Here is a 24,366-nt window from a genome sequence, read left to right as displayed (position 1 = left end):
GCATTCAACAACATCTTCTAATGTTTTTAATGTACTTTAAATTAACAGTTCTTTCCATTTGTATGGAAATTTAATCCATTTCTATTCACACAAAATCAACTTTTCCAACTCGTCTCCCGAAACCACACTGTCACCATGACACTTTTCCGAGCGTTTCGATTAACTCACCCACCCATGAAAACCAATCTGCCATTTTCAGCTCCAGTTCTCGTTGGCTTCCGAGGGAATTCCTTCCTGGTTGGTTGGCAAGTTAGGTGATGTTAAAAGTGGTGGCAACAGAGTCCCTTCCACCGCCGACAGTTGCCGCGTCGTCGTCGCCGTCGTGCCGAACTCTTCCATTTAGCAACTATGTAAATACAAGCAATCAGCAAGCAATCGTTTACAGGCGTACATTTATTTGCAAAATTGTGAAAACTTTTCGTATTAACTTAATAGCTCTCCGGGTAAGAACTTGTCTTTGCCGATGCCAATCCGACCACGCCCTTTCAACTCGCTGTTGATTCCAAGTCGCAACGGCAGGACCTCGGGAAAAATGAAAATGGAAGGAGGAGGTAGCTCCAAGATAAAGTGTAAGATGCAGTGAAGAATCTACGAAAGGCGGAAATAAGCTCCCGAGCACAAGCAGCGGATGCTGATGGAAGTTTTTACTTCAACAAAATTGTTTCAAGTTTGCGCAGACTGATAAAAGATGGTTTGGATTTTTTTCTTGCCTCCCAGAGTTCCAAGTTCAAGTGCGAAAAAAGCGCATACTGATAACTGCTATTGAAGATGGGAGCCCGCTTGGTGACAATGGCTAGTGCCTGTGGCTATGGCTAGCGCCTATTCCAGAGAAGACTATCAAGCTGAGTAAAGAAGTTATCGCAGGAAAATAATGTAGATTACAAGTCTTATTAACGTTGGTAGATAGGATAATCCATATAATTTATATGTAAATAAGTTTGTAGGTCACAAATGCGGTTGTTATTGAGCCGCGAAGAGTTTGCCCCAACAGTCCTGTAGAGGGAAGATGAACTTGAGCAGCACCCTCCCGTCATCCGACTTTATTACTCAGTGGCAAGTGGCAAAAATGTACATTGCTAGAATCCTACATATGCTAACAATGCACTAGATGGCAAGATGGACCAACACTGGTCTTAGCCAGACAAACAAGCAAAAAAAAAAAAACAATGCACTAGAAGACAAGATGTCCAGTCCAGTTGTAATGAGGCCGGGTAAGAAACGTTAGGAACAGGGAATCAATATTCGGGCAACGCCTAACAATATACTCTTTGTCATCAACAGAGTTTGTTACTGACAAACGCACCTAGCGACAAACCTTTATCCGAACCCGAACACAATATGACAAGAATCATTTGCCTTGCATGCTCTTATATTTCCGAGAATACGATGCTAATTTTGTAATCATTGTTTGATTCTCGAATATTTCCATAAAAGCAGAAACATTGATAACATAAAACCGAAATTTGCTCTAGAAATAATGCAAAATAACGGGTTGAATAGTAAGCAACAAAGTTGTCTTCTTTTTTGTTGCTGACAAAAAATTTCTGATCTTTGTCATTATTATCTCCGACAAAAACAAAGCTTTGTCGTTGGTTCGCTTTTGTCGCTTGTTTCGCAAGCGCATTCCAGAAAAATTGATTCCCTGATCTTTTAAAAAAATCCACTTGTGCAGCAGCTCCCGTTTTTATTCCTAAGTTAGGAATAAAAACGGGAGCTGCTGCACAAGTGGATTTTTTTTAAAGATTTATCTAAGACCTTTAACAATTATTTTTTTCAGGTTTTTCATTAAATAAGTATTTATTAAGTATCAATAAATCTATTACACTATAACTGTTATTGTATAGTTGTGCTACAATTAGTTGACATATATTTCAACTGTTGTCGGTTTTTTGCAGTGGTTTGGTTTTTAATTGGATATGCTTAATAAGACCGGCTTAGTCGATGAATTTATGAACTTATTTTGCGCAATCTATGTCGTCCACTAGAACATCTTTTAGACTAGTGGGCATGCCGATCGAAGCGCGGAGTTGATCTAGCCCTGCAGAGATAACTAATAGATAACACTTTGGTGCGGTGTCTTTTTCCAGCAGACGTTTATGAGTTACTAGCAGACCCGACGAACTTCATTCCGCCTGAAATCGATTTATACTATGATTAGTTATCGAGTTATGTCGAAAATTCTGTTTCATGTTTAGGTTGATTCGAAACAGAACGAAACGAAACATAGATTTACTTTCGATATTTCGAAACGATACGAAATCAAGGTCCATTTGATTCGAAGTTTTAATTTTTTTTCCGCGGAATTTTTATTGTATTGGTTTTAAATACATAAAGTACGCAATTTTGTACGCATTCTGTACGCAATTTTTTTGAAGTCAAATAACTGTTTTGCAACCAATAGAGTTATATCAGTGGTTCTCAACCTTATTTTCGAGAGGTACCCCTTCGAACTTTCACATTCTGTAACTCACTAGCTCAATGGGTGGGGAAATCTGAGGGTCGTTGAATGAATATCCTTCCCCATACACGAACCTTAATTAACCTCAATTGAAGCAGGAACTAGTGATAAAGGAAACCTTCCCAGGGATGTTCTGTGTCGGAGTAAAATAGGGTGTAAAGCTATTAGGGTACAGAACACTATTTCACGTTTCTCAGAAGGCGAGACTTGAACGGTTCCTTTGTGAACCAGGTTGAAACGAACAAAAGCAAAATGGTGAAAAGTCTATAAACCAGGGCTAGTCTCTAAATAAATCGCTACCACTGAATCTCGATTAACTAATAAGAGGGTTTATTATCCTATCATGACGTCACATGAGGTACTTACCTGAATTGCATGCATGCGTTTTAGGTGATGCGGATCCGGATCCTTGTAAGTGGTAGGTGTTGACGGACGACATTGGCCAGCCGGCAGATGTCGTGAGATGGGCGATGCTCGGTAATAGCCAGCGGTTACCAGAGTCCATTGTGTCGAGTTGGCAGTCGTCAACGAGGGTTTAATTTCCGATTCGATGCAGCATCTTGCGGTTGTCGAAAGGTCGGTCTCTTGATGCGGATCAGTTGCTAGCATTTGCCATCACGCCATGAGGAGCGACGCCTATTTCCATACGCCGGACGAACAAGATGGCGATTGTGGTTGGCTTGGCCTCGGATCTTCTCGGGGCCGATTCGTTGGACTTCTGGCCTTGCGGAATTCACCAGGCCCTAGGAAATACGACGGAAAGAAAAAGGCCCTTTGTGTGGACCTATTCACACACCATTCTTCCTCACTTTTCATTGTTCTTATTTACCTTTTTCTTTGTTCTTCTGTTTGTTTCACTGTTAATTGTTTTTCATCTTCTAGGCCAATTAATGTGTTAACTAAAATTTTAACATATTAGCTTAAAGTTTTTACTTAGCTTAGCTTAGCTTAGACTGACTGTACATATCAATGGTTGCTACTCCGTGATTGATCGGAACTGGTGCAAATTGCACTTCGATCCAAGTGAATAGTAGTTGGGATTTACCATCTATTCTCGAAGTGCACGTTTCAGCAGCTCGCAAATGTTGATCAATAACGGCGCCGGCCAAGTCCTTACAGTCAGTTGGGAAAGGGAGGGAATGTTAGTGTGTGGTTATTGTTGCTACTAGAGACCGAGAATACCTCTGCACCTCCACAATAACCACGGGAAGGAAGTTGTGTTAGTTTGGTGGGGTAATCAGAAACATAGATCGGGATGCACCATGGAAAGTGATGTGACCTATGTGACTTCTATACAGCAGTATGAGCATTTCCGTATCCTATTCAATTGTTCTTTCTTCGCGAGAAAAAACAATCAATTGCTCAAAGTGAGCGATTGTCAATATGAATATTGGATTAAGCGCCCGCGTTCATTGTTCAACAAAAGAAAAGTATATAAAAGAGCGGAATTGAGATCGAAAACAAAGATCTATTCACGGCTGTTCAACCACATTGATAGTAACCGGAAAGCAAATGTCAACCAGTAACCCTTATTTTTATCTCAATTTGAGGATAAATAAGAATGCTAGAACAGCTAAAAATTAGATGGCGTTTATTTTTCATTACTTTCTTTTTGTGTGGGTTATGATTATGTTTTTATTTAGTGTTTCAACTATTGTTCACTCTTATAGATTCCATTATTGCAATTTTAATGTATTGTCCAAAAAGCATGAGCAAGATTTATTGCAGTTTACATAAAAGTAGAGGTGTGTTGAACCGAAGCTTAACTTGGGGGAATGACGGCTTTGGCAGTTTTTTTTCTATTATTGTCAAATTTGTCAAAGTGGCCATGTTCTCTCGAACGATTGTTTTTAAAGTGGAAAATATCGCGTTGCTAGCTCGAAGAGACGCAGAAAAATGAAATTTTTCCTAAACTGTTCTGGACTAGAAGAAGTATATACCAAATAGAATCGGGCTGCATGAACTATTTTAAACGGACCGCAGCTACGATTCCGGACACGAGCAACCCACATGAAGTGGCTAGTTTTGTGCCTAAGACAGCCTAATCTAAAGTTTGACATGATTTCCCTTAATCATCCTTAAAGATTACACAATAAATCAGATTTATCTCGCCAAATAAATGTTCAGATTTCGAATTCTTCGTTAATGTGACACTGACAACAGCCGAAAACCATCGGAAAAAATACAGCAGCATCACTATTACACATCCGATTCCAACGGTAACTACGATCGAACTTTTCATATTAGCTTAAAGTTTTTACTAACACAAACTCATATTTTAACACTAACCATAGTTTAACAAATTTTACTTAGCATACTAACAATGATTTTTAATTTGTTTCTTTCGATGTTTTGGCCATTAAGTTTCTAGATTTTAAAGAGAAAATAAACAACTAAAGTTGTTTAACTATTAAAAAACGGGAATTGTGTGTGTCGTTTTTCACCGAAAAAAATCAACAACCCAAAGATATAAAGTTATTAAATTTTACACCAAGAAAATGAGGTTTTCTAACCTCAAACTATTGTAGTTATTCACGCGCGCACTACTATTCCGTTTGAAAAAATGGCAACATTGATTCCAACATTGACTCCACTTCTCGTTTATTCAAACATCCATCAAGTTTTTCTAACAGCGGCACGAACAATCAATTTATTCGACAAACAATATCACACACGAACGACCGAAGCGACAACTTGAGCAGCAACCTTCAAAAAATATATGAGGGTTTGTGCAACTTCACTACAAATGCTCAAACATGTTCGGCGAACCTTGACTCCGCCCCCGACTACTCAAATCAAAATCAAACCGTTTTTATTTTTTCCAACCGAGCCGCCAACTGTCAAATGGTTGTTCGAACAACTTCACACACGTTCAAACAAAGCAGCAACCGAAGCGTTTTCTTGGGGTCGGAGTCAATGTTCGTCAAACTGCTTGACTGGTGTGTACGTTGCATTAAGCATTCAGGGCTGCTAATGTTTTGCCCGCGTTCAAACTGCTCGAACCTCGTTTGACATAAGTGTTCGGTACGAGTAGGAATGGAACAAGTTCACTCACACTGACTTGACTATCGTGGAGTGACTGTGTTTTCAACGTTTGTTTAGAGGGTTGTATTTTGAAAAAATGCTTCCGAGCCTCTTGAAAGGAGGCTTCCGAGCCTCTTGAAAGGAGGCTTCTGAGCCTCTTGAAAGGAGGCTTCCGAGCCTCTTGAAAGGAGGCTTCCGAGCCTCTTGAAAGGAGGCTTCCGAGCCTCTTGAAAGGAGGCTTCCGAGCCTCTTGAAAGGAGGCTTCCGAGCCTCTTGAAAGGAGGCTTCCGAGCCTCTTGAAGGAGGCTTCCCCGAGCCTCTTGAAAGGAGGCTTCCGAGCCTCTTGAAAGGAGGCCTGAGCCTCTTGAAGGAGGCTTCCAGGCCTCTTGAAGGAGGCTGAGCCTCTTGAAAGGAGGCTTCCAGGCCTCTTGAAGGAGGCTTGAGCCTCTTGAAAGGAGGCTTCCGAGCCTCTTGGAAGGAGGCTTCCGAGCCTCTTGAAAGGAAGCTTCGGAGCCTCTTGAAAGGAGGCTTCCGAGCCTCTTGGAGGGAGGCCTCCGAGCCTCTTGAAAGGAGGCTTCCGAGCCTCTTGAAGGAGGCCTCCGAGCCTCTTGAAAGGAGGCTTGCGGGCATATTGGAAGGGGGCTTCCGAGTGTCTTGAAAGGAGGCTTCCGCGCCTATTGAAAGGAGGCTTCCGAGCCTCTTGAAAGGAGGCTTCCGAGCCTCTTGAAAGGAGGTGTAAAGGAACAACAGGGCAGTTAGGCTCATTTGAGTTCCGTATCACCCGCTGCTGTCTACATGACATTGAACGATAAACGTCAGCGAACGATGACGAAGCAGAACAAGGAGAATTGCAAATCACGATAGGAATGATGATCTGGTATGCTTTGTACATCTTTGAATTGCCATAGTATTGTGCTGCAAAGTGAAAGTTACGAACTCTTGAATAAGTAAATTGTTAGCTAATATTATCTATTACGTTGAATTCATGCAATACTTATATTTAATTATAGATTTACACTTATTACTTATAGTACGGAACTGAGCCTTAAAGAAAAACACTTAAAATTTAGTAAATAAATACCGAAGTAAGTAATTCAATGCTTTGCTAAATTAATGAACTAACGATGATCATTTGCAAATAGAGTGTTTCCAGCGAATTTAGCTGAGGAGGTTTGTTTCGGGTAGACGATACAGAAGGACACGAATATGTAAGCATTTATAAACACATTTGTCAGTACGGGATTCTAAACAATATACTTCTAGCTTGAAGCTGTCATTACTGCTGTAAGAACGGGTTTCTTCGTTCCAATCCGAAACAAAATCTTCAAGATATTCTCAGTTAGCTGTTTAGTGAACAGCATTACTTGGTGTAGTAAGCCATGCAATCCACAAAAGTATGTGGTAAATGTTCGGACGGCGGCCAACAGATCATATGGTTGGCTGTGACATGTGTGATACCTGGTTCCACCCGGGATGCGTTGGGGTCACCGAGACGAGTCTCAATCCTGATGGGACTTGGAAATGCAACCATTGTGCTGTGGATGATACCAATGACGTTACCAGTCAACGGACCGATAAATCCAAGCAAAGTTCGGTGAGTAGCAGAACGCGAAAGGAATTGCTTTTACAACAGCTAGAGGAACAACGGACGCTCAAACTCAAACAACGGGCGGAAGAAGACGAAATCCGCAAAAAGAGAGCCGAGGAGGACGAGGCCTTCCTTATGCAAAAAATGGATATTATCCTGGCAGATGACAACGCAAGTATAAAAAGTAAACTGAGTGGTCAGGCAAGTAGAGAGAAAGTTGCGGCCTGGCTCAGCAGCGATCAAGTTGTCCAAACAGTTACGCCGATCTTATGTAGCTCAGGGGTCAATCTGCATCAAGAATCGTCTCAGCAGTCTATCCAGGCCAATCCATCACAAGCTGCTCAAAAGCAGAACCCAGCGCCTCCTGCTGTTGGGTTACCCAAAGGAGTTCCGACCTCGACGTCGACACCACAGACAGGTAAAGTGGCGAATATCGTACAGTCTGACGTACCTCGCGCTAGTACATCTCATCAACAAGGTGCTACTTCTTCCGTAGTAAATACTACGATAAAAAACCTATCAATGAGCACCGAACCACCGTCTGGTCCCGCATATACGTGGCTGGGAAAACTGCAATATCCGTCATCCAATATTATCCCAGAAAGTGCAAGATTCGAAAATAATAACACATCGTCAATCGCGGAGACGCGAGTAACATTCTCGGGCCATATGTCACAGGCTGTACCAATCAAACGATCGGTTATGTTTGATCAACCGTTCGATAGTATGGTAGCCGGGCAAGCTCCTTTGGCACCACCGTCTTCAAACACTGTACCATTCGCGGGGGTATCGGCTTCATTACCCTCCCTAACTAGTACACGTCTAGCTGACAATCCGCGAGGATCATCAATAAGAGTTGCAGCGCAGTATCCGTATATGAGTGGAATGGTACCACAACAGAATGTACAACAGTGTAGTGATAGACAGTCGTTTGGAAGCATACCGCAATTAGGAGGATTGCATCAGTTAGCACCTAGCGGAGCTCAATTGGCGGCAAGACAGGTTATGCCTCGCGAACTACCAAGCTTCGCTGGAGATCCACAAGATTGGCCGTTATTTTCAAGCTCGTTTTACAATACTACTACGGCCTGTGGTTATACAAATGCTGAGAATCTGGCACGGCTTCAACGATGTCTAAAAGGTCACGCCCTGGAGTCAGTAAAAAGTCGCCTGTTAATGCCCGATTCTGTACCGCATGTAATGGACCCGAGCAACACAAGTCTGACAAAAATGGTTGCAGCAACTTGGTTGTGACTAAATCTGGTCACATAAGAGTTGCAGTAACCTTATGTGGGTCATGTGTGCTGCTAGGGGAAACTCTTAGGAAGCTGTATGGAAGACCGGAAGTACTGATCCATACCCTCCTACGCGGACTGCGAAATGTTCCTTCACCAAAAACCGACAATCTACAGTCGGTGATCACATTCGGCATGGCCGTGCAAAATTTGGTTGACCATATGTTCGTGGCACAACTGACAGATCATCTCCGCAATCCAATGTTGCTTCATGAGTTGGTGGAAAAACTTCCGTCACATATAAAGATGCAGTGGTCTTGGTATAAGCGAGCGAAAGGCGATGTCAACTTGTCAACATTTGGTGAATTCATGGCCGAGTTGGTAGATACTGCTTCAGACATGACCCTCCCAATGGACGCTTCGGGTCAATCATCTAGACCAGGACATTTAGGAAAAGAGAAACAAAGACTTTATGTACACTCCGAGACAGGAATCAACGATGTAGCTCCAACAAAAACCGATGGAAGAAGACGCTGTTGCTACTGCTCCGACGAAAACCATGAAATTGTGGAATGCGCACAATTCAAAGCTCTGGACATAGATGGACGGTGGAAGGCAATTCAAACCAGAGGTCTGTGCAGAACGTGTTTAATTCCGCATCGAAAATGGCCATGTCGTTCCGAAAAGGCGTGTGCAATTGATGGTTGTCGACTACGCCATCATGCGTTACTACATTCGCGGGCTGCTACAGAGGCTATCGCAAATCAATCTAGGATAGACACGAGGAGAATATCCATTGATGAACATGTTGTACAACAGAATCACCATTCTACAATGAGCTACTGTCTATTTCGTTATTTGCCGGTAACACTCGAGGCGAAGGGGAAAAGGATTGAAACATATGCCTTCTTGGACGATGGCTGCCAAACGACATTGATGGAAGCAGGGCTAGCAGCGGATTTGAACATCTCGGGTCCAGTACAACCTCTCTTGCTCGGTTGGACGGGCAACATCTCACGTGAAGAAAGAACGTGAATCACAACGAATAACGGTAAACATATCCGGCCGTGGTATGAAGACAAAGTTTCAAGTCAATAATGTGCGCACCGTGGAAGAGCTGCAGTTGCAAGGACAGACGTTGCAGTATGAAGAGCTGCAAAAAATATATAGTCATATGCGAGGTCTTCCACTGATAAGTTATACTAATGCGACTCCAAGGATCATCATAGGTATCGAACATGCGCAACTGTTAACTCCACTCAAAGTTCGTGAAGGAAGGGCTAATGAGCCAGTGGCAGTGAAGACACGATTAGGCTGGTGCGTCTATGGCAAGCAGGCTGGGGAGTCCGTTCCGATCAAACAGCTCTATGTGCATATGGTGGAGGAGAAAATGGGGAACCGAGAGTTACATGACTTGATGAAGCAATACTTCGCAGTTGAGGAAGCAGCGGTAGCAAACCCAATTGAGTCCGTAGATGACAGCAGAGCACGTAGCATCATGGAGAAAACAACACGTAGGACACAATGTGGGTTCGAAAGTGGGTTGCTTTGGAAATATGATCAACCAATTCTCCCTGATAGCTATCCACTCGCCATGCGTAGGCTGGAATCATTGGAGAAACGGCTGGAAAAAGACCAAGAGCTGAAAGCGAGGGTAATACAACTAATTCGAGAGTACGAAACAAAAGGATATGCGCACAAAATTACAGAATACGAGTTATTGGCGGATTCGAATAGGGTGTGGTATTTACCACTAGGAGTTGTAAGAAACCCAAAGAAACCTTCAAAAGTCCGCCTTATTTGGGACGCTGCTGCAAGGGTAAATGGGTTGTCTCTCAATGACCTGCTTCTTAAAGGACCAGATATGTTGACGTCATTATTTGCTGTTCTGCTTAGGTTCCGGCAGAGATCGGTCGCGATATGTGGAGACATCCGCGAAATGTTCCACCAGATTCGTATTGCTTCGGAAGATAGGCAGTCGCAACGATTTTTATTCCGCGAACGTCAAAAAGAACCAGTACAAATCTACGTAATGGACGTAGCAACTTTTGGTGCGACATGCTCCCCTAGCATCGCTCAATTCATCAAGAATAAAAATGCCCGAGAGTTCGAGTCACTGTTTCCGAAAGCAGCAGAAGCAATTATCAATGCGCACTACGTGGATGACTACCTTGATAGCGTGGACACAGTGGATGAAGCAGTACAGCTGGTAAATGAAGTCAAGCACGTTCACGCCTTGGGTGGCTTCGAAATTCGGAACTTCACGTCGAACGTTCCCGATGTTCTACTACAGCTGGGAGAAACAGAGAGTTCCCAAGATAAATCGCTCGATCTAGAAAGTTCAGCTGACTTCGATGATGAATGATGAGGAATGATGTGGAAACTTCGATGAGGAATGATGTGGAAACCCTACAAAGATGTGTTTATCTTCGAAGTAAATGTGAAAGATGATATGAAGAAACTCTTGACACAGCAAGCTGTACCAACTAAGCGACAAGTGCTGAGACTGGTGATGTCGCTGTTCGATCCGTATGGTTTCATAGCTCATTTTCTTGTCCACGGAAAAATTCTGATGCAGCATATTTGGAGGTCTGGTACAGATTGGGATGACGAAATCACACCGGAGCTGTATAGGATGTGGGGTGACTGGACACGGCTGTTGGTGCACTTGCAAGAAGTTGAAGTTCCACGTTGTTTCTCGGGCGTCACAAGCAGAGAAATGCCCATCACCTCCATTCAGCTGCACATATTTGTTGATGCAAGTGAGTTAGCGTACGCATGCGCAGTCTACTCTCGAATTGTGCAAGCTGGAGAAGTGCGATGTGTACTTGTTGCGGCCAAAACGAAGGTGGCTCCATTGAAACCGTTATCCATTCCACGGCTCGAACTTCAAGCTTGTATTATTGGATGCCGCTTGATAGAAACAATTTGCTCGGCTCTGAATCTTGCTGTAGAGGCACGATACTTTTGGACAGATTCAACAACCGTTCTATCCTGGATCAAATCCGATAGCAGAAGGTACCATCCCTATGTGGCGTTCCGGGTAGGCGAAATCCTTAATACTTCCAACGTGGACGAATGGTATTATGTTCCGTCAAAACAGAATGTAGCTGATGAGGCCACAAAGTGGGGAAATGGAATTGAATTCACCCCAACCAATCGCTGGTATACTGGAGAGCCCTTCCTATACCAACCACAATCCAAATGGCCAAAGCAGCTCAAACAACAATGGAATACGAAAGAAGAATTACGAGCCGCCTTCCACCTTCATCGAAGCTTACCACAACCAATCTTTGATGTGAGTAGATTCTCTAACTGGAATCGTCTATTACGCACGGCAGCGTTTGTACATCGTGCAGTACAGACTTTTCGTGGCGGTAGGATTGTCGGAGATTTAACCAGTGACGAGCTTCTGCAGGCTGAAAACACCCTGTGGTGCCAAGCACAATCTGACACCTACCCAGATGAATATAATGTTTTGAAGTATAACTTGACACACCCCAACGAAACGCCAAAGCTTCTGGAAAAGACCAGTAAGATAATTCAGGAGTCACCTTTCATGGATGATGCTGGAGTAATAAGGATGAATAGCAGAATTTCTCTAGCACCTTCCATTCCATTTGAAACCAAATACCCAGTAATTCTACCGAAAGAGCACCTCCTGACACGCCTCGTTGTGGACAGCTACCACAGACGGTTCCTACACATGTACAACGACACAGTTTTCAACGAAATTCGTCAACGCTTCAGAATTCCGCAATTGCGTCAAGTCATCAAGCGAATCTCCAAAGATTGTCAACGTTGTAAAATTAAGAAAGCCGTTCCACATTTGCCAATGATGGCGCCTCTTCCGGCGGTCCGCCTCACACCACACATTCGTCCATTTAACTACACCGGTTTAGATTATTTTGGACCAATCATGGTGAAACAAGGTCGGAGCTTGGTGAAGCGTTGGGTCTGGGTGGCGCTATTCACATGCCTCACCATAAGAGCAGTGCATCTGGAGATCGTCCACAGCCTCTCGACACACTCTTGCGTTATGGCGATTCGAAGATTTGTAAATCGTAGAGGATCTCCCGCTGCGTTTTATTCCGATAATGGAACCTGTTTCAAGGGTGCCAACAATATCTTGACTGCGCAGATTCAGGATATTCATGAAAATTGTGCAGTAACGTTCACAAATGCAAGAACGACTTGGCATTTCAACCCACCATCTGCTCCACACATGGGAGGGTGCTGGGAGCGAATGGTCCGTTCGGTCAAAGCAGCAATAGCGGTAATAGCCGAACACCCACGACATCCAAATGATGAAGCCTTGGAGACCATAGTGTTAGAAGCGGAAGCGGTGGTCAATTCACGTCCTCTGACGTACATCCCAATACACAACGCAGAGCAAGAAGCTCTCACACCGACCCACTTTCTTCTTCATGGCACACAGGGAATTGTTCAACCAAGAATGGCGTTTGTGGTGGAGGGATCAGCGTTACGCGACAGCTGGAAGCTTACAATTCTGGAGAAGGTGGGTACATGAATATTTGCCAACATTGACTAGACGCACGAAGTGGTTTCAGCCAACTAAAGCCTTGGAACCAGGGGACTTAGTCTTCATTATTGAAACAAATAAACGAAACGGATGGCTGCGGGGACGTATTGAGGAAGTGTTCCCAGGAAAGGATGGGCAGGTGAGAAGTGCAATCGTACGGACTAGTGACGGAGTATTGACTAGACCTGCTGTCAAGCTTGCACTGTTGGATATTCTTCCAGCGAAAGTAGAATAGTATGAACGGTTTTCGGAACTACGCGGGTGGGGGAATGTAAAGGAACAACAGGGCAGTTAGGCTACTACTAATAGTACGGAACTGAGCCTTAAAGAAAAACACTTAAAATTTAGTAGATAAATACCGAAGTAAGTAATTCAATGCTTTGCTAAATTAATGAACTAACGATGATCATTTGCAAATAGAGTGTTTCCAATTAAATTCGCTGAGGAGGTTTGTTTCGGGTAGACGATACAGAAGGACACGAATATGTAAGCATTTATAAACACATTTGTCAGTACGGGATTCTAAACAATATACTTCTAGCTTGAAGCTGTCATTACTGCTGTAAGAACGGGTTTCTTCGTTCCAATCCGAAACAGGAGGCTTCCGAGCCTCTTGAAAGGAGGCTTCCGAGCCTCTTGAAAGGAGGCTTCCGAGCCTCTTGAAAGGAGGCTTCCGAGCCTCTTGAAAGGAGGCTTCCGAGCCTCTTGAAAGGAGGCTTCCGAGCCTCTTGAAAGGAGGCTTCCAGGCCTCTTGAAAGGAGGCTTCCAGGCCTCTTGAAGGGAGGCTTCCAGGCCTCTTGAAAGGAGGCTTCGAGCCTCTTGAAAGGAGGCTTCCAGAGTCTCTTGAAAGAAGGCTTCCGAGCCTCTTGAAAGGAGGCTTCCAGCCTCTTGAAAGGAGGCTTCCAGGCCTGTTGAAAAGAGGCTTCCAGGCCTCTTGAAAGGAGGCTTCAGGCCTCTTGAAAGGAGGCTTCCGAGCCTCTTGAAAGGAGGCTTCCGAGCCTCTTGAAAGGAGGCTTCCGAGGCCTCTTGAAAGGAGGCTTCCAGGCCTCTTGAAAGGAGGCTTCCGAGCCTCTTGAAAGGAGGCTTCCTGAGCCTCTTGAAGGAGGCTTCCAGGCCTCTTGAAAGGAGGCTTCCAGGCCTCTTGAAAGGAGGCTTCCAGGCCTCTTGAAAGGAGGCTTCCTGCCTCTTGAAAGGAGGCTTCCTGAGCCTCTTGAAAGGAGGCTTCCTGAGCCTCTTGAAAGGAGGCTTCCGAGCCTCTTGAAGGAGGCTTCCAGGCCTCTTGAAAGGAGGCTTCCTGAGCCTCTTGAAAGGAGGTTTTCGAGCCTCTTGAAAGGAGGCTTCTGAGCCTCTTGAAAGGAGGCTTCCAGGCCTCTTGAAAGGAGGCTGAGCCTCTTGAAGGGAGGCTTCCGGAGCCTCTTGAAGGAGGCTTCCAGGCCTCTTGAAGGAGGCCTGAGCCTCTTGAAAGGAGGCTTGAGCCTCTTGAAGGAGGCTTCCGAGCCTCTTGAAAGGAGGCTTCCGAGCCCCTTGAAAGGAGGCATCCGAACCTCTTGAAAGGAGGCTTCAGAGCATCTAAAAAAGAGGCTTCCGAGCCTCTTGAAAGGAGGCTTCCGAGCCTCTTGAAAGGAGGCTTCCGAGCCTCTTGAAAGGAGGCTTCCGAGCCTCTTGAAAGGAGGCTTCCGAGCCTCTTGAAAGCAGGCTCCCGAGCCTCTTGAAAGGAGGCTTCCAAGCTTTTACACAATTATCCAAATATTATCAATAAGTGTTTAATTATTCCGCGGTGATTAGCACAAACATAAATTATCAATAAGTTTCTATTTGAATTCCAAAACATCCGCCATTACACATTTTTGGTCGAGGTACCCCCTGGTGCCAACAAAGGTACCCCTCGGGGGAACATTCACCCCAGGTTAAGAATCTCTGAGTTATAGTAAAGGAAGAGTATGGTGTGATAATTCGCCACGTTCCTGTTTATATACTATTGGCGATAAAGCAATACACCAGCATTTGTAGCGCTTTCAAAGGAATTCATCGTGGAGCGGGTGCTTCCGAATATGATTAATTTTTCATATCTGATTATATTTACACTCTAACCCCGACGTCGTTAATATTGAGTGGGATCTGTTTCGTAAAAAATGGAATATCCCCAAAAATTTAGTTAAAGATACTTTACTGTTAAACGTTTCTAATAAAACAGTAGTTATGTAGTAGGCGACAAATTTGTACAGTATACCGAAATTTTTGGTTATATAAAGGATGGTATAAGATTAGATTTACTTCGAAATTCCGCGTAATTCCGTTAAATTTTGTTAAAAGCTAGTTTTTTCTAGCGAATTTTTTGTAAATTAACGAAACGAAATGAAATCAAGAAATCAGATTTTGACATGCTCATTATTTTTCAAAGAAGCGGTATAGATGGTATTTCGACACGAAAATCAAAAACCCCACCCCATTCCGGATCGTCCGACGATAAATCTTCACAAGGAGTGAAGTGCGTTACACCTTGAAACCATGCCCAAGGTAGTTTACAAACAAACACCAACGTCACATCCGGTATAAGTGTCGTTAATCAAAATGAACTCAGCTGACATCGCTCTATGCTCTATTAGCCCGTTTCTTCTCTCGTAACATTAGATATCGTCCATCACCTTCTCTCCATTGACCCAGAAGACAGTGTTCTGGTATTGTTCGTTAGCCGTTCATGAGCGGTTGAAATGATTCAAACCGTGCTTATCATTTGATAAATTAAAGGTAACCGGAAGCCAGTCTTAGAGTGCTGCGAGATAAAATTAATTATCACGAACCAAAGCAAAATGAACCGGGTTTCACAGAGCCAGGAAACAACGGATTCTTCCGGGAAGGCAGTTTTTGATGTTCGAAGACAGGTCACCACTCATCGGCACGTAGGAAACTGGAGCTCACCGACGAAAACTTGAGCGGGGGAAACTTTCGAAATTTATCAACTCGACGCCTCTCAGTCTGATCCCGGTGCGTTCGGTATCAATCATTTCTTATTCGAAAAGTTTGCCTCGCCTCCACAGCCAACGCACCAACGTTCGAGAGGGGGCGGCGTTCCGCGAACACGGAGTCGTGCCGATTGCTGATGATTTCTTTCTGTTTCGGCAGGTTTTCTTCAAAACGCCTGGTGGCCGGCTGGTCTTTGTTAGGCAGGTTAATTGAACTTCGCAGGAAATTTAATTAGAGATCGAACAGCGTATCATCGACGAGGAACAATATGGAGCCTATTAATCAAGTTCATAGATGAACATGATATGGGGAAAAGTTATTACAAGTAGCATTTAGAAACTCAGTTTTGGCAAGTCATAAAGCTGGTTTATATGAAGCTATGGGAATAATTTATGGTTGATAGGCGGATGCGTATCGCTATAGCTGGATGCGTAAAGCATCTTTTCAGAATTATTAAACATTTTCATTGTTTGTTGGACAAAGTCTAATGTCTAACTTACTTGATACTTGATGGGCTACAGATCGTCGATAAACCTACGCCGAATGGAGTATCTTTCTCCACTGGACTCAATCCTGGGTCAGTCGGCCTGAACATTGAGCCCTCAGGTCCTCTTCAACTGCAAAAAGCCATCGTGTACGCGGGTTCTCTACTAAATATTATCTTCGCTTGACGTTCTTCCGGCATACGAACAACGTGACCAGCCCACCGTAGTCTGCCGTGTCGAATAAGCTTAATATTATACAGCCCTTTATACACCTGGTACAACTCGTGATTCATGCGACGCTGCCAGATACCGTTCTCCTGTTTACCGCCGAGTAGTGTCCGCAGCACCTTATGCTCAAACACTCCGAAAGCTCTCCGATCAGCCTCCTTTAACGTCCCTGTTTCATGGCCGTATAAAGCCACCGGAAGAATCAGAGTAGTAAACAGCGCGAGTTTTGTTTTCGTTTGCGGACTACGGGACTTAAGCTGGTTACGAAGTCCGTAATAAGCCCTATTTGCAGCTGCAATACGCCTTTTCACCTCGCGGGTAACATCATTATCGCACGTCACTAATGCTTCAAGATACACAAATTCTTCTACCACTTCAAATTTTTCACCATCCAGCACCATTTCGCTACCACCACCACTAATGAACCCACGTTGATTGCCAGCGACAATGTAAATACTTCGTTTTGTTGGTATTGATCGTGAGTCCAATCCTCGCTGTCTCCCTCTTAAAAGGCACAAACGCCTCTTCCGCGGCGCACGGCGATCAATCCCGATAATATCGATATCGTCCGAAAATCCAAGGAGCATATGTGATCTTGTGATATTGGTACCGCTTCTTTGCACACCAGCTCTCCTAAACGCTCCTTCGAGCGCTATATTGAACAGTAGATTTGAGAGTGCATTACTCTGCTTTAATACATCTAAGAATACAAATGACGTCGATATTTCACCCGCAACCCTTACACTTGATTTTGATCCGTCCAATGCTATACGAAACAGCCGTATCAGTTTCGCCGAAAAACCATGTTCAAGCATAATTTGCCATAATTCATTCCGTTTCCCTGAATCGTACGCCGCCTTGAAATCAATAAACAGATGATGTGTCTGCAAGTTGTACTCCCGGAATTCATCAAGGATTTGTCTCAGGGTAAACATCTGATCCGTCGTTGATCGGCCCTCACGAAAACCTGCTTGGTATTCGCCGACGTACATCTACCATTCAATGTCAGTTGGTATGTGTGCTACATGCTTGTTAATATCCCAAGTAGCATTTTAAGTTTTATAACGCTCTTGAAGATCATAATTTACTTTACAAGAGTGTTATAAAACCAGTATAAAACCAAAATGTTACTAGGGATGTATTACATTTAATTATAAATGCGTAAGCGTGGTCACAGATTGAACCTCTGGGGTCAGAATCACGACACAGGAGCAGAGCAATATAAGTCGTAGTTAAGTGAAAGAACTAAGGAAAGAACTAAACGTAAGATAGAAGAAGAAAAAGAAAACGTAATAGAAATTGTAATTCTTGCTATTATTATAGAAAATTTTTATCTTCAATTTAAAAAATTAAAAAATCGGAGAACGCTCGTTTCATTGACGAACTACCAAAAACTTCATCAAAACGCACAGGCAACAGAACTACTTGTATACTGTCAGAACTTCAATCGTATGAAAAGTGCTATCAAAATGAACGAAATACATAAACAAATTTTGAGTTCCTCTTTCTCGGTTATTTTAGGAACTGAAACAAGTTGGTCAGAAAGCGTTAAAAGCGAGGAAGTTTTTGGTAGTGATTATAATGTTTTTAGAGATGACCGAGATCTCGTCTTAGCGCAAAGAATGTCTGGCGGAGGTGTTCTCATCGCAATTTCCTCAAAACATAATTCGGAGCTCATTGATTCTACCAAATTTAATGAATTTGAGCATGTGGGTAAAAACGAATATTGATGGTGAAACTTACATTTTGCAACAGTGTACTTTCCTCCAGATCAAGCTTGTAAATCCTCATATGAAAAGTTCTTCCATAATGCCGATGAAATTATTTCCCATTTTCCTCCTGAATTCAAAGTTCACATTTACGGCGATTTCAACCAACGTAATGCAGACTTCATTCCAGATTCTGAGAATGAAAGTATTTTGCTGCCAGTTGTCGGTGAAAATGAGACTTTACAATTTATTTTTGAAAAAACTGCATGTTTAGGCTTGAATCAAATCAATCGACAAAATTGCTATTTGGACTTTTTATTCACAAACACTCTCGATGATTTCTGTGTAAATGAGTCTCTATCGCCGTTATGGAAAAATGAAGCATTTCACACAGCAATAGAATACTCTGTATTTGTGCATCGGAACCATGATCCTTATGGCTATGATTTCGAAAATATTCTCGATTATAAAAATGCAAATTTTGACAACATTAAACAAAAATTGAACAGAGCTAATTGGCAACAAATTTTACAAAATCAAACTGACATTGAATGTGCTGTTACAGACTTTTATGCAATTTTATTAGACATTGTTCGGAATGAAGTACCACTCGTGAGGAAACGTCGCAATTATAACTCAAAAAACCCAATATGGTTCAACAAACAAATCAAAAATTTGAAAAACCGAAAGCAAAAGGCTCATAAACTTTATAAACAATACACAAGTCAAGAAAATTTAGAAAACTATTTGAATATTTGCGATCAACTTAGTTTAGCCATGTCTTCGGCTCTTACGGAGTATAATGCTAAAACCGAAAATGAAATCAAATCATGTCCAAAATTTGCCAAAACCAAGTCAGCAATTTTCCATCGAAAATGGCTTTAAATGAAAAATCAGGAGATAATGCTGATGAAACTCGTTTTGCAACCTTTTTTCAAGAGACATATACCGAATTTTCCGAAAGTGATCGTGATTATGAATATTTTTCACATTTTCCTGACTATTTAAGCAGTGTTGGTGTAAACCAAATTAATGCAACGGAGATTTTGGCAGCTCTACAGAATTTGGATGTCTCAAAAGGATCCGGACCAGATGGAATTCCACCTATGTTTTTGAAAAAGTTGGCAAGCGAATTTACGACACCTTTATTTTGGTTATTCAAGTTATCTTTAGAAACCAGTAGCTTTCCAAAAGAATGGAAGAAGTCTTTTCTAATACAAATTTTTAAATCAGGGAAAAAATCTGATATTAGAAATTATCGTGGAGTAACCATTATTTCATGTATTCCTAAACTTTTTGAATCAATCATCAATAGAAGGATGTTCAACCAAATAAAACATATAATAACAGATGCACAACACGGGTTCTTTAAAGGACGTTCGACTACAACCAATCTTTTAGAATTTGTAAATTACTCATTGAATGCTATGGACAAAGGTAGTCATGTTGAGGCGCTTTACACAGACTTTAGCAAAGCATTTGATAGACTCGATATTCCTATGATGATTTTCAAGCTTGAGAAATTGGGAATTGAGATGAGACTCCTTAAATGGATTAAATCGTATTTAACTGACCGCCAACAAATAGTACGATTTGAAGGGAAACAGTCGCTTCCAGTCAATGTAACATCTGGAGTTCCCCAAGGCTCGCATATAGGACCTCTTCTATTCATATTGTTTGTAAACGATATATCACTCATTCTTAAGCATCTTAAAATCCTTATTTATGCGGACGATATGAAACTATTTATGGAAATCAAAAATACTGTTGACAATGACATCTACTTGAACGAAATACGCATATTTGATAACTGGTGTAACAAAAGCTTACTACAACTTAATGTCAAGAAATGTAATTTGATCACTTTCAGTAGAAAACGGAGCACACCATCGATAACTGTAACTCTAGGAAATCAACCAGTACCAAAATGTGAAAGGGTTAGAGATTTGGGTGTAATCTTAGATGCTAAGCTAACCTTTACTGACCACTACAACACCATTATCCATAGAGCAACAAATATGCTCAGTTTTATTAAAAGATTTAGTTATAACTTTCAAGATCCTTATACAATTAAAACTTTGTACGTTGCGTATGTCAGATCAATTATAGAATATTGTAGCATTGTATGGTCTCCGTATATGAAATCACATGATGATCGAATAGAATCAATTCAAAAGCAATTCCTTTTATATGCCTTACGCAAATTAGGGTGGACAACATTCCCACTTCCGTCGTACGAGGCGCGATGTATGCTTATAGATATCCAATCATTAAAAAAGCGTCGTGAGTTTGCCATGATCTCATTTGTGAATGATATTGTTTCGCACCGCATTGATTCCACCAAACTATTGTCTTGTTTAAATTTTTACACTCCTACTCGGCAATTGAGAAATCGAAACTTGTTTGCCACCTGTCATCATCGAACAAATTATGCAAAATTTAGTCCAATGAATCAAATGATGTCTGTTTACAATCAGTATTGTGAAGCAATTGATTTAGCCATGCCTCGTATGAGCCTAAGAAAATATTTTAGGAACATTAGTTACAATAGAACATAGTTATAAGTTTTTTAATGTAGTCTACATTATGTTTGACGAAATAAATAAATAAATAAATTCAGTTGATCGAAAATCAACAAACCCAAAAAACACAGCATCAAACTTTAACTCGCAAACATTTTTCGCAGATTTCCACATGAAGTTCTTCGTGAAATCTACCATTTCTTCCGAAATTGCTCCAGGAACTTCTTCGAAAATTGCCACTGACTGGAGCAGAGGAGGAATTTTCTGAAGAATTTCTGAGAGAATGTTTGGAATATTTTTTGGCAAGAATTACCTACGAAATATTGGAAGGAATTTTTGAAAAAAACGAAAACGAAACCATAGACGAATTCCAGGGGTAATTTTTGACGGAATTGCCGGTGCGTTTTCCAAAAAAAAAATGTAAGGATTTTTTTGGAGAAATACCAGAATGAATTCGGTTGGATTTTTTTTGAAAACTTTTTAAGGAATAATTGTTTTTTTTGGTAACTCCGCTAGAATTTCTGAAAGAACTCACGCGAATTTTTTTGGAGGAATCTTTTAATAAATTACTGGAAGAATACCCACCGGATGGTTTGGAGCACATTTGGAGGAACATTCTGGGGAAATCATGGGGGAATTTCTGTAAAAAGGTGACTTATGTGATTTATCCAAATTTTATGCTGTCGACTAGCACCAATTGCAAGAGAGTTTGTGGGGTAGAACCAGACGGGATTAATAGGCGAATGATCTACCACGAACCAGGTGTTCATCGTATGCTATAGATATATGCCGCGAACACATAGTGCCCACTTTTCATCTATTCATCGATTTCAAAGTCTCATATTATGCTGCAGACTATTCAATGAGGAATTTTGTTTTTTCGACTTCAATGTTAGCAAATTAGTTTGAAAAAACGAGCAATGGGTAATGTTTTAAACATAACCGCGAGAAGTTTGGGGTTTGGTTATAGGTATTGATATTGGAAATGACAACTTCTATGCTGTGTAGGATTATTAGCAATTTGTTTATTTAAAACTTCTGTAAATAAAACTAATTATCAAATACATAATTAGACTTGCTTTACTTCTAACTATTCATTAACTAACTAACTAACTATTCATTATTTACTCTAGCAAATGTAAGGCATTTATAGATTTCTTATTGATGATAGTATTTAATGTTTAAAAATTCTATTATTACTTGACTTGGGCAAAATGTGCTATTTCATGGGAACTCTCCCGTTTTCCATCTTATTGAACATATATTCATCTTATCGCCAAACAAAGAAATACAGCACCAATTTCGTTGCTTCTTATTGCTAACATGCGTGCTTACTGCTGAAAAATGTCAAAAATAATAAACAAGTCAAGGAGCAGTAATCCTACTACGTGATGAACTTATAAAATAATAAAAAATCTCAAAATATATATAAAAAACCCAGATTAATCCACCTAGTGGCGATGATGCCTTTCTCGTGCATCGTAAAATGTACTGAAAAAATCACATAGGAAAGGTCAAAAAAGCACTTTAGGGGGATAGATCGCATATTCTCTATCATTTTGCATGTTTTTGCATTAATTACTATGCATTCCCAACATTCTTGAAAAAAATTTTTTTTTCAATTTTTAAATTTTTTTTACCAAGGGGGGACCCTTGGGAAAAAACAATGATTTTTCAATAATTCCGAAATGCAATGTCCGATCAGGCCAATTTTCAATAGCAAACAATGGGACCGCATTCCCCGTCGAATGCAACTAGTTGCGAGTAAATCGGGTAATGCTAAGTTCCAAAAAATGTGTCTACAAAATTTGTACACATACACACACACACACATACATACATACACACAAACAGACATCACCTCAATTCGTCGAGCTGAGCCGATTGGTATATAACACTATGGGTCTCCGAGCCTTCTATCAAAAGTTTGGTTTTGGAGTGATCATATAGCCTTTACGTATACTTAGTATACGAGGAAGGCAAAAAGTAACACATCAACTAAAATAGAGGAGGTTTTGCTAATACATCAACAAAAAATTATTTTGTGTTGTGGCTTCAAAGTCAAATTCTAAGTCAAGTTTAATGATATATTTTGTTCAGAAAAAAAATACCAAAGTATAAAATAATGTTTATTAAAATATTCTTCTGGGAATTTTGTTGTGGACTTTTTAAAAACATTTACATGTAAATACGGCGAAATTTTCTAATCTCAAATGGATGTCAGCGCCATTGCTGATTATGCATCATATAAATGCCAATGTCTTCTGCGAATGAATGAAAGTAATTATTTTAAATCAGGATGGAAATCTTTCAAGTCGGCCCTTTGTACCACCGGAGGTGTACAGGATCCATAAGTTAGTAAGTAAGTATGATTTCGAGCCTTCTATTCAACATCGCTTTGGAGGGGGTAATACGAAGGGCAGGAATTGACAAAAGTGTTACGAATTTCATGAAGTCCGTTCAACTGTTTGGTTTCTTCCACGACATTGATAGTATGGCACGTATCTTAGAGAAGATGGAGGAAACCTACATGAGACTGAAAAGGGAAGCTGAATGCTGAAGGATTTTATGTACGGCATTAGCCTGAGTACATAAATAATGAACTTCCCGACTCACATTGGTTGTTAATACAATAATGTTAGTCAGGTGCTTACCATGAATGATGTCAATAATAGCCTTTCGTTTCTACTTAGTTGTACGAGAAAAAACAATTCGTACTTTGGGCATATTCGACCCCCCTTCTCGCGTTGTCACACGTTTCGTATGAAGATCCTCACACTCGTCGAACCCCCTGTTTTTATTTAAAGCGTGATTAATTTATATTAATGTACAAAGAAAAGAATAATGAAAAATAAACAGCGCGTTGAACTTGACATGCAGACACAAAAAAAACGAGGTCAACATTTTCAAATCATGAGATTGTTTTCGGCTTTAATGCTAACAACGTGTTATTGTGCCTGGATAATTCCTGGAAGAGCTTCCGAAGAAACTCCTGAAGGAACTTCTGAAGGAACTTCCGGAGAAATTCCAGGAGGAACTTTTGGATGAATTCTAGGAGGAACTTCCGGAGGAAATCCAGAAGGAACTTCCGGAGGAACTCCAGGATGAATTTCCGGAGGTACTTCCGAAGGAATTCCTGGAGGGACTTCCGAAGAAATTCCTGGAGGATATTCCGGAGGAATTCCTGGAGGAACTTCCGGACGAACTTCCGAAGGAACTTCCGGAGGAATTCCTGAAGAAACTTCCGGAGGAATTTCTGGAGGAACTTCCGGAGGAATTTCTGGAGGAACTTCCGGAGGAATTCTGGAACAACTTCCGGAGGAATTCCTGGAGGAGCTTCCGGAGGAATTCCAGGAGGAACTTTCGGTGGGATTCTAGGAGGAACTTCCGGAGGTACTTCCGAAGGAATTCCTGGAGGAACTTCCGGAGGAAAACACTTGGGAAACGGTTTGATACGCTTTCAAGCCGTTTTGACTCAAATCCCGAACATGACTCATATTTCGAACACCGACGTTAACGCGCTAAAGCTGAAATTTACATCAGTTTAACGTAGAAAGTTACAAACGAATTCAATATCTTATGGAAAAAAAAGAATAAAGTTAAAAAGGCC

At 41.5% G+C, this 24,366-nt stretch overlaps 2 protein-coding genes across 2 annotated transcripts in view; both read left to right on the top strand.

The window, feature by feature from the left end:
• Positions 1–24,366, top strand: part of LOC134212563 (uncharacterized) — a 243,283-nt gene that overhangs the window by 116,709 nt on the left and 102,208 nt on the right. The gene's annotated exons all lie outside the window — the stretch shown is intronic.
• Positions 10,704–12,836, top strand: LOC134209845 (uncharacterized). Its single transcript, XM_062685868.1, has one exon. It carries the CDS (start codon positions 10,704–10,706, stop codon positions 12,834–12,836), a length of 2,133 nt encoding a protein of 710 aa, XP_062541852.1.

This window comes from Armigeres subalbatus, chromosome 2 (genome assembly GCF_024139115.2).
Source record: "Armigeres subalbatus isolate Guangzhou_Male chromosome 2, GZ_Asu_2, whole genome shotgun sequence".
Lineage (NCBI taxonomy): Eukaryota > Metazoa > Arthropoda > Insecta > Diptera > Culicidae > Armigeres > Armigeres subalbatus.
The sequence above is the reverse complement of the archived record's forward strand: the minus strand, read 5'-3'. Positions and strand labels throughout refer to the sequence as shown.